Here is an 11,579-nt window from a genome sequence, read left to right on the forward strand (position 1 = left end):
GAAGATGACAGTACCACCTATCCAGCTGTCCTGCTTAAAACAAAATCAGAAAATAAGATACCTAGGAATAAATTTAACTAAAGAGGTGAAGGACCTATATGCTAAAAACTGTAAGACATTGATGGAAGAAATTGAAGAAGACACAAATAAATGGAAAGATATTCTGTGTTCATGGATTAGAATTATTACCATCACTAAAATGTTCATACTACCCAAAACAATCTATGGACTCAATGCAATCCCTAACAAAATTCTAATGGCACAGCATAGAAACACAAAAATGAGCAAACAGTCTTAAAATGTGTATGAAACTGCAAAAGACCCCAAGTAGCCAAAGCGATCTTAAGAAAGAACAAAGCTAGAGGCATTACACTCCCTGATTTCAACTATATTACAAAGCTATAGTAATCAAAACAGTATGGGATGGGCATAAAAACAGACATACAGATCAGTAGAACAAAATAGACAGCCCAGAAATAAACCCATACATATATAGTCAATAATTTATAACAAAGGAGCCAAGAATATACCATGGGGAAAAGATAGTCCCCTTAATAAATGGTGTTGGGAAAACTGGACAGTCACATGAAAAAGAATGAACCTGGACCACTATCTAACATCATACACAAAAATTAATGCAAAATGGATTAAAGACTTGAATGTAAGACCTGAAACCATAAAAGTCCTAGAAGAAAACATAGTTGGTAACCCTTTTGATATTGGTCTTAGCAATGATTTTTTGATTTGACACCGAAAGCACAGGCAACAAAAACAAAAACAAATAAGTGGGACTGTATCAAACTAAAAATCTTCTGTGCAACAAAGGAAATCATCAACAAAATGAAAAGGCAACCTACTGAATGGAAAAAAATAGTTTCAAATCCTATATCTGATAAGGGGTTAATATCTAAAACATATAAAGAACCCGTACAACTTGGTAGCAAAAAGGCAAACAACCCAATTAAAAAATGGGCAGAGGATCTGAACAGACATTTTTCCAAAGAAGACATACAGAAGGCCAATAGGTTCATGAAAAGATACCCAACATCACTCATCATCAGGAAAATGCAAATCAAAAATGAGACACCACCTCATATCTATTAGAATGGCTACTATCAAAAGAAATTATAAGTATTGGAAGAGATGTGGAGTAAAGGGAAGCCTCATGCACTTTTGGTGGGAATGTAAATTGATGCAGCCACTATGGAACACAGTATGGAGGTTCCTCAAAAAAAATTACAAATAGAATTACCATATGACCCAAAAATTCTACTTTAGTTATCCATCCAAAGAAAATGAAAACGCACACTCGAAAAGGTACCCGCACCCATGTTCATTGCAGCATTATTTACAATAACCAAGATATGGAAACAACCTAAGTGCCCATTAACGGCTGAATGGATAAAGAAGATGTTGTGTGTGTGTGTGTGTGTGTGTGTGTGTGTGTGTGTGTGTGTGTGTGTGTGTGTGTATAATATTATTCAGCCATAAAAAATTAAATTTGCCATTTGTGACAACATGGATGGATCTTGAAGGCATTATGTTAAGTATGTAAGTTAGAGAAAGACAAATACTGTATGATTTCACTTCTATGTAGAATGTTTAAAAAATAAAACAAAGCTCATGGATACAGAGACAGATTGGTTTGTTGCCAGAGGCAGGGGGTGGGAGGTGAATGAAGTGGGTGAAGGGAGTCAGAGGTAAAAACTTCCAGTTATAAAATAAACAAGTCTTGGGGAAACAATGTATGGCATAGTGACTACAGTTAATGATACTGTATGGCATATTGTAAATTGCTAAGAGAGTAGATCTTAAGAGTTCTCAGCACAAGAAAAAAATATTTGTAACTATGTGTGTGATGAATGTTAATTAGATGTGTTATGATCACTGCACAACACATATACATATGTAATCCTGTTGTATACCTGAAACTAATATAATGTTGCCTGTCAATTATACCTCAATAAAAAAATAAAGTTGATATAGATTAAAAAATCAAACCTGAACCTTAGAAAGCCTCAAGATTCCACTCTCAGTTTACAAGAGCTATAGAACAAAGCAATATGTTAAACAGCCACAGGGATGCAATCAGAAAACAAACTAGACTATAGGAAATTCTACAAGCAAACAATGCAGTTGGTACAAAATAAAATATAGAACTTAAAAAAAGGAGCTGGAGATGGAAGGGAAAACTATAAATTAAAAAAATTTAAGAGAAATCAAAATCCCAAAAGGTGGGTCTTATTTGGATTCTGATTCAAACAAAGCACTAATATTTTATGATATTCATAAGACATTTGAAATATTGAATAATGGGCTATTTGAAGATATTAAGAAATAATCATTTTAAAAATTGTGATAACTGTTGGCATGTTTTTGAAGTGTTTCTTTAGAGATACATTGTGAAATATTATGGATAAAATGATGTGATATCTGAGACTTGCTTCAGAAAAATATCAGGAGCAGGGAGGTGGATGAAAGAATGGAAAAACCAGTATTCACCATGACTTGATAATGCCAGAAGCTAGATGCATGGGGGTGCATTATAATATTCAAACTACTTTTTGATGTTGGATATTATTTTGATATTTTGATAATGGTAAAGACTGGTATAATATTTGATTAGCCACTTTATATTAAGTGCACTAGTTAGTTACTTCAGTAACTTCTTGCTATCTTTATTAGGTTAATAACTCCACTTGCTGATGAAGCAGACTACTAGGGCCATATCCTGAGCATGTGTAACCTGCTAAGTACGTGGATTTAGGCAACTCATTTACTTTCTCCATCCTGTCCCATCTGCACAATGGGGGATATGAGAATGCTCCTTGATAAGGTTATTGAGAGGTTACCCAAGATAAAGGATTTAGCACAGTGCTCTGCACAAAGGGAGTGTCTGATAAATACTGGCTGCAAATTACAGTGAAAATTTCTAGGTTTGCTGGTTTCTTATTTTGGTAACTTACTCTAGTTCTTAGAAATTGCAAGCCTAGTGGTGAAGAAAATACAGGATTCTGGATTTTAATTAATCCCACACAGCTTTCTACAAATAGGAAAACATACTGGGTAGGTTGACACTCATCCACAGCTCACAATTCTTCAAAGACTGATAAACCAACAGACCCTTCTCTTACGGTAGTCTTTCATCAGTGGGCAATCGTGTGATTCCCTCAAAGGCACAGCCCGAAACACGGCATGTGGCTTTCACATCCCCTCCAGCTCTGTTTTCTGATTCTCCTGGTGCATTCTGTGCCATTTGCAAGTGCTCTCTGGGAACGTGATCTAGCCCCTGCTCCACCTCTTTCCCCTATCTCGAACGTTCTCCTTGTCCGTACATTCCAGCCACCCTGGCCTTCTCTTTGTCCTTCAAACACACCTTGTTCTTCTTGCTTTTTCTGTCAGAAAAAGAATGCTCTGTTCCTGATTTTCACATGGCTCCTACTTGTCATTCAAGCCCCTGCTGAAGTGTCACCTGCCGAGGAGCCTTCCCTGAATGCCCACCCGCCGTTGCTCTTCCTTCCCAGTAAATATCACTTATTTTTACTTTCATATTAGCATTTATCACTGCTTGATATTTTCTTGTCCAGTCTGTGTTTACTATGTTGATCCCCCACTAATACAGAAGGTCCATGAAATAGGACTCTTGTTTTCCTTACTGACTACTGCATTCCTCTCTACTAGGATAGTGCCAGTAGAACTCATAGTAGGAACTCGATATTGATTGAATTAATGCATGACTAAATCCAAGAGTCAATAGGAGTTGAAACTGAAACATACCAACAGCATCAGAGAGTCCATATACCCTTTGGCCATATGCATCTGTCTTATCCCAGATGAAGGTGTAGGCTAGGTTGGGAGAGGCCTGGAATGACTTCTGGAAGAGGTGCCCCTCTACAGCTACCATCAGGTGAACCTTTATAAGGTTCAGAGGCACCGTGGACTGGGTCATGGTGATCTTCAACAGTGACTTATAGCCCGCGGTCCTGGAGCTCAGGTAGCGAAGCTTCACACTGGAACCAGGGAGCTCAATTTCTTCATGAAGAACCTGGAGAGGAGACACATGGTAGACATACTGCAACCAATGAACTCTGGGCAAGTGGGCTGCTTGCAAACCTGAGGTTGCCAGTCTGTTACCCCTCTCACCAAAGCATCATGCCTTATGTGGGGTGCAAGAACCACTTCCCACGACTGAGAGAGAGAGAGAGAGAGAGAGAGAGAAACAAAAACAAAAACAACAAAACTTTATCCTATACCATGGAGTGAAGGGGCTGAGGTTATGATTTTTGGATTAATAATTATTTCTGGTCACTGTGGTGTTTCTTTTTAAAAACCACACTGTTGGCAAAAGATGTAAATAAGAACAGCAGGCTTTATTGCTAGCTGCATGTAAGGAGGCCACAAGAGGCTGTAATTATATGAACCTGCAACTTCCAGTGACAATTGGTATAAAGCAACAGGGAGGCAATAATGTAATATGCCCTCTGTCCTAACACTGATGTAGATCATTAAAGTGCCTCTTACCATGTATCTCTGTGACTAACAGGAATAAAAAGCAATTTGCAGGTGGGTTGCACATATGTATGTTGTTTTTATTTTATTAAAAGCTCCAATGACTGCCAAAGCCTTGAACAACTATCTGAAAACATCTGGAATGTCCAGGAGAGATTCAGTTTTCTCTCCAGCGACCGTACATTCTATTGTGGTTCCTACTTTTTGTCCCTCCCCCTTCATATTAGTTTCTGGCCCACCCAGAGAGTGAGATTTGCTGAGGGGAAGCTGGCCAGCCAGTCAGGGTGAGGGCGGTATGGAAAAGTCCTACCCCAGTACCCTCCATTCTTACCTGGGTCTCAGGCACGATGGGATTCTGCCCTGGGGCTGCACTGAAGAAGGTGGACAGTGGGGAGGAGATGATGATAGGATCTGGTCGGACAAAGCCACTGAGGTCACAGCTGGGGATGGAGTTCTCCTCAGTCTTCATCACCAAGGTGTCCATGGCGTAAAAGCTATTCCATGGCAACCACACAGTGCGCTCCTGGCTCATGAATGGGGCTCGCTCAAAGTGCAGGGTCAAGGAGGCACCCCCGTTGGCGATCAGGTCAAACCTGGAGACGGGGTAAGTGGGCTCACTGAGAGGGATGAACTTACCGTTAGACAAGGCAGGGGCTCTGAACTCTGCCCCTGAGGGCAGTGGGAGGGACGGAGCACCTAAGAGAAGAACATGGGCTTTGGAAGCAGATGGGCTGAGTTAGAACCCAATCTCTATCACTTAGTAGTTGTGCAGCTGTGGGCAAGTTACTAACCCTCTCTTGAGTCTGTTTCTTCATCTGTGAATTGGGAATAATTATACCAACTTCCCAGTGCGGCTGAGAGAATGACATGCAAGGAGTGCAGAGCAGGGGTCTGCAAACTAGGCCCTTCCAGCTAAATCCAACCCGCCACCTGTTTTGGCAAACAAAACTTTTATTGGAGTATGGCCACGCTGATTTGTTTACTTATCCTCTCCAGCTGATTTCATGCTACAAAGGCAGAGCTGAGTAGTTGTAATAGAAACTATATGGCATGCAAAGCCTAAAATATTTACTATCTGGCCCTTTACAGAAAACATTCCCCTGCCCCTGCTGGAGAGCACTTAGCATTGTGCTGGGCTAACAGAAGTGTTCAATAAATAGAGTTATAATGCTCAATGCTAAGTCATGGGAGGGCTTCATTAAAGCTTTCTTCTCATCTACCTGGACTGTTACGAGATATGTATTTGGTTTCACAGAGCCTTACTACCTTTTGAGATAAAACTGACATATAATGTTAGTTTCAGGTATAGTACAATGTAATGAATTGATATTTGCCTATATTACAAAATAATGGCCACAAAAAGTCTAGTTAACATCTATCTATGCATAGTTGCAAATTTTTTTTGTTATGCAAACCTTTAAGATTTATTCTCTTGGTAACTTTCAATATGCAATACGGTGTTATTAACCATAGTCCCCATGCTGAATATTACATCCCCAGGATTTGTTTATTTTCTACTGGAAGTTTATACCTTTTGAACCCTTCATCCATCTTGCCCCATTTCTGATATTTCTGATAACTGTTCTTAAACCTTATTCCTGTTTGTTCCTCAAGAGCTGGATAAAGGTATTACTAGCAAAGTAAAACAAAGGTAGTTCTTTCCCAATTAACAGAAAAGAAGGAGGTTAACTGAGAGAAGTCTCCCAGTTTTAAGTTTTATTCCTCCACCAGGATCTCAATGCTTCAAGGATGGTGGTGCTTTCTTGCTCACTTCAGAATTCCCAGCAATTAACAGAGTTCCTGGATCACAGTAAAAACTCAGTGAAAATATACAGACCCACTGGCTTCACCCAATTTGGGTAATACTTTTGGTGGGTTTTTGTTTGTTTGTTTACTTTTGGTTGTTTACTTCTGTTCTTGTTTGTTTACTTTTGGTGTTTTTTAACAGACATAAAATGCATGAGTGAGGAGCACATGAATACTAAGGTAAATAACAGAGCATGCACTGTACAGCAGTTTATTACATTAACTTGTTTGTAGACTTATTTTTGGGCACGCATCCTGCTGGGGATGGTTTCGTACAGGACACAGAAGAGAGTCAAATGTCTTGATATGATAGAACCAAATCATCAATGTCTGTGGCATGCACTACTATACAACAGATTGTGTGATTCCTCGGAGCATTCACAAATACATCCTGTTACTTCCAGGGCTTTGCAACCTGAACAGGCTGAAGAATCACCAATCCTGGAGGTTGGATAGATGATATGGGAAGTGGGTTTGGGCTGTAATTAGTCAGGAAGCAGCTGAGAGGGATGGGACAGCATAAGGTAGGGATAGGCAGCAGGCCAAGGACTTGGAAATGTCCTCTGTGTTGTCATAGGACTTTGCAGGGCTAGAACACTGGCTTCTAAGAATGAACAAGGGCTGGGATAGTTCTGCATACTACACATTTACAGTCCTAGTGCTTTAAAATAATTAGATTTGGCTGCAGAAGTGAATGAGTAAGGGGGCACCTGGGTGGTATAGTCGGTTAAGCATCCGACTCTTGGTTTCGGCTCAGGTCGTGATCTCAGGGTCCTGGGATGGAGCTCCATGTCAGGCTCCACGCTCAGTAGGAAGTCTTCTTGGGATTCTTTCTCCCCTCTCCCTCTGCCCCTCTCCCCCTGACTCTCTCTCCCCATCTAAAATAAATAAATAAATAAATAAATAAATAAATAAATAAATAAATCTTTAAAAAAGAGAAATGAATGAGGGAGATATCAGAAACTCTGTCAATACTGAGGTCTGATGGAAATCATCAGATGTCTTCTTGGGGTTTCAATGGTGGGAATATGAGAATAGGGTTATTGTGGGCTGGTCAATTTTGAAACTACCTGCAAGGCTACCGAGGACATGAAAGAGTAAGGCCAAACTCTTCACCAGAGAAAGGCAAGGCCGTAGTTCTTACCCACATGCTACGTCCACGATTTTCCAGATTCCAGTTTTATAGAAAAAAGTGTTGCATCAGATTTACAGTAACTGTCTTCATTTTCATTTGGAATAGAAGGCAATAGTTTGTGGGTTTTTTTAGCCCAGGGTGGGTGAGTGATTTCCCCATTCCATAGATTCCTTTTCTTCTCCTTCTTCTTCTTTAAATTTCAACCCCATGCCCAGTGGATTAAGGAAATAACATAGCTTTCATCTTGGTGGGGGCTGCATGGGTGCATGTTTCCAATCAGAAGATAATAGGAGAAGGTTGCGTTCTTCACACAGCAGGGTGACAGCTAAATGTATTTAATTAGACTTCTCTGATTACACCCCACCCCCTCAAAACAGGCATGAAAACAACACAGCTCCTAAAGCCACAGATGAAAGCAGAAGGGGTTCACCACAGGACACTATGTCGTGTGGATCCTTGTCACCTTGCACTGCCTTTGATTTAAAATAGGAGTGAGTTTCCAAGAGCCACTTCGCCTTTTTCTTTCTAGAATCTGTCCTCCTCCAGCTCCAACCCAACACATGGACACACACAGAAAAGCACTTGCCTGACATGAAAAAAAAGGAGAATGATGGTTATTGGCAGCCCTAGATAGGCTGGCCCTTCTATTTGTTTTTCATTTTGGATACCATATCATAAAGCAACAAGTACATTTGGGGGGATCCTCACTGGGGCTCTGACCTGGTGGGCATCGCAGTCCACAAGGGGAAGTCACGTGGTTCCAAGCCAATAGCAACATCTGTCTCTTAGCCTGCACCCTCTGCCCTGAGTAGGTAGAGCTCACAAAGATACTTACGTGCCATCTTGGCGGGTAATGGTGTAGCCGTATTTTGGGTACTTGACAAAAGACACGTTCACTCCAACCAGAGGAGTCCCATCTGTAGTTACTACTTGGCCTCGTATGAGAGAAACCAAGCTGAGAGAAAAAGAAACACAAATCTTGAGCCACACAGAGGAGAATAAGGAGCCCCAGGGCCGTGTCAAGTTCTCCTTCCATATTGTCGCTGTCCCCATCCATCCTCCTTTGGTCACTAAGGTAAGAAGACTTTCAACATTTATTTCTGGATTCACATGATCACACCTCATGGGGAAGTCTTAACGCTTGCTTTCCTTGAGGAGCAGAACTGGTGACGTGTCGAAGTGAAATCCACGGACAGCCTCCCCACTCAGATGGGCAATGGGGTCTCCTGTGCACATTCCCTCTAGCCTTGGCCTTGCTCCATTTCTTGACATCATTTGGCTTTTTTTTTGGCCTGAGCTTCAGGCTGCCCCTCATCACTCATGCTTGTGCCTTAGTCTGGCACAGAGAGTATTATATTCGGGTGAGAGCTTCCCCATCTGGCTACTCATTTCCTTTTTTGGCTTTGAAGAAAGGCAATGCTACTCTTCTCCTCCAGGCTGGAATGTCAGAGGGAATGGAGGGAAGCACACAGAGGTTTTTTTTTTAATGAGGCTGGGACATCTACATACATTGTTTTTTGCTGCCCTCTAAGAGCAACATTTCTCTCAATCCATGAGAACCTGAGGAAAAGAGAATATGGGAGATACATTTTTCTGGATTCTATCTTGGGTTCTGGATTCCATGTAACTCTATTTTCCTTGTATCAAATTCCTGCTATTTGATGGGGCAGAGGTGGGTGTGGCTGAAATCCCACTCAACTTTTTTCCACTGTCAGCGAAAGCTCTCCTCTCTCCAGATCACAGTAACTAGAACTTTCTCGAGGATGCCAGTAACCAACGAGCAACTTTTGCAAAATCCCATAAAGCAAGAGAGACGCCACAACAGTCCTCTCAAAAACCACAGAGGGAGAAGGCCTCCTCTTACCTAAATTTTCTGATTTCACAGAGAAATGGGTTAATGAGAACTTCCATTTTTGCACTTAGCCCCCAGCCCACCAGGCAGGTCTGCAGCTGCATTGTGAGCCTTCAAGCCCCTGGGCATTTGCTGAAGGCAGAGAGGTTCTCAGGTTTCCAGATTCCTGGACATAGTCCCAATTTCTGGATGAGGTAATCAAGTGACCTGTTCTTTGCCAGTATCTTGTCTAAGTCTGCTCGATTTTTGGAATGCACTTACTTCTGCATTTCAGGTGACCCCAAAACTGGAGGGATGCTTTCTCCAGGTACCTCTCTTTTTATTAGCAATACCCCCAACTGTTCAACTCCAACCCTTTGATGATCTCGGGAGGGTTTAGACTGTTCCACCGACAGCTCTAATTGTCTGTTACTGGCTGCCTAACAAATGCATCCCATTTTTAGCTGGTTCCAACTACAATGCTAGAGTCTTTTGAAAGTGGAAAACTAAATTATGAAAATAATTCTTTTGTTCAATTCCATTTCCTTATCTTAGCGCAGACTAAGATTTCTTTCATGCCTTCCGAGACCCAATTTTAAAATCGATGTGCGTTGATGACCTCAAGGTACAAAGCGTTTGTGATGAGAAAACAAAATTGGGAGTATGTCCTGCAGTGGGGTTTTCCCCCTTCTTTTTTTGTACCACTGCTACTGCTTTTAAGTCATTCCTATAGCATAAGACTTTCCAGAGCATCACAGAAATAAAAGGGGCCTGGTTGCCTAGGCTTCCTACCCTCTATTTTCCTAATTCTTCATTGTTGCTGGCTTCATATTGTTTCTAGGCAGACAATTCACAGAAAAGACTCAGCTAAGACATGCTATCAGTTCATTTCTATTTATGATTATTGATGTGTAACAATTATCACATTATCTCGATAGTGAGATCTGCTCTATAAATTATAGTGGTGGAGTCAAGGCATTTTAGTGATTTTTGTATGCCATTATCTTGGGGAAATGCCTTCTTAGAAGTCTTGAATTAACTTCTTTTTTACTCCTAGCTTTCTCCTTCATTTTTCTGTCAGAGGATAATGCACTAAAATTCACATGCTTGGTGAACTTCAACCTATGTCTTGGAGTAATATTTTGTATTTCTGAATTATGTATCTATGCCGACATGGAGCGTGGGCTCATGTGAGTGGTGCTATCTACTGCGACTTTCAAAGCTCCAGAGAAGATTTCTCTGAAGCAAGTTTCTTTCGCCCAGATCTCTAGGGCTGGTCTAGCCCACCAAATATTCTGGAGTCCCTGCCTTCTCTCCTGCATCTTGGCTGTAGCTCAAGGTGCCTTCTGGAAGTGATAACTTTGATGAGGAAGAGAAGACTGAATTTTAAGGGACAAAAAGGAGAGTATCGGGAAATTACTGGATTTAGGGTGGAAAAGATGAAATGTTAACAGGAAGCTGAACAGAGCAGGGGCCTTCAAAGATGCATTTACTGTACAAGCAAACTGCATGCAAACCCTACTGAAATGCTTCCAGCCTGGTGCAAGGGCCATTCGTGACTTGTTGGCAACAGGAATTATGTTCGTAATTAAAGGGAAACATATCTATAGAATCCCTGCCTCAGAACTAGGATTTAACAAGCAAATACTTTTGTGGCCAAAGATTTGTGGTTTCTTTTGAGGGGTTCTTGTATTAAAGTAATAATATAACTGTGTGAGTATATTCTATAATATTATTCTAATTTTATCACTCAAGAACATGAAGTTTATGAGGTTAAATAACTTGCCTAATGTGGCACAGGCTAGGGGGTGTCAGGGCTGAAACAGAAGAGGGCCGAGACTATTTTTTCTTTTCTGTTTTATTTTTAGGAAAGCAAGACCCAGCGAGAGGCTAATGTTGCTGGCCTGAAGTGACCATGTTAGGAGCCCTCATATTCAAATTGCTGCCGGGAATTGGGGCTGCACAGCTTCCCAGAGAGTTCCTAGGGGCTGTGGAAGTAATCAGCTGTACCATTACCTCCCACCTCCTCATCCTACCTTTGCCAGACTCTCCCAAGGGGGAGGAGCAGAGTCTGAGTTGTGGTCTGATGCTGTTTCTTCCCAAAGCCCACCACTTAAGCTCAAGGTTCCTAGAGGTTTCATGAGAGAGAACCCAGCCAGCAGCTCTTATCTCCGCACAGGAAGGAGCACTGAGATGAGACAGGCAACCCCAAGAAGACCACACCTGCCATCCTCACATCTGCAGACACCATCAACATCTGGACCCAGACCCACCAAGAGAGAGATCTGTGATAGGCAG

General features: G+C 41.4%; 1 protein-coding gene across 6 annotated transcripts in view; it reads right to left on the minus strand.

The window, feature by feature from the left end:
• TENM2 (teneurin transmembrane protein 2) overlaps positions 1–11,579 on the minus strand; it is a 924,727-nt gene that overhangs the window by 73,029 nt on the left and 840,119 nt on the right. For all 6 annotated transcript variants that reach the window (XM_088023682.1, XM_028102726.2, XM_088023681.1 and 3 more), the window contains 3 exons: positions 8,286–8,405; positions 4,841–5,102; positions 3,778–4,045 (listed from right to left, as the gene is read on the minus strand). In XM_088023682.1, the coding sequence (XP_087879808.1) occupies positions 3,778–4,045; positions 4,841–5,102; positions 8,286–8,405 (650 nt within the window). The remainder of the gene's footprint in view (positions 1–3,777; positions 4,046–4,840; positions 5,103–8,285; positions 8,406–11,579) is intronic.

This window comes from Eumetopias jubatus, unplaced genomic scaffold (assembly GCF_037043125.1).
Source record: "Eumetopias jubatus isolate StellerSeaLion01/CBP00866 unplaced genomic scaffold, mEumJub1_p1.0 scaffold_5, whole genome shotgun sequence".
In the NCBI taxonomy this organism is placed as follows: Eukaryota; Metazoa; Chordata; class Mammalia; order Carnivora; family Otariidae; genus Eumetopias; species Eumetopias jubatus.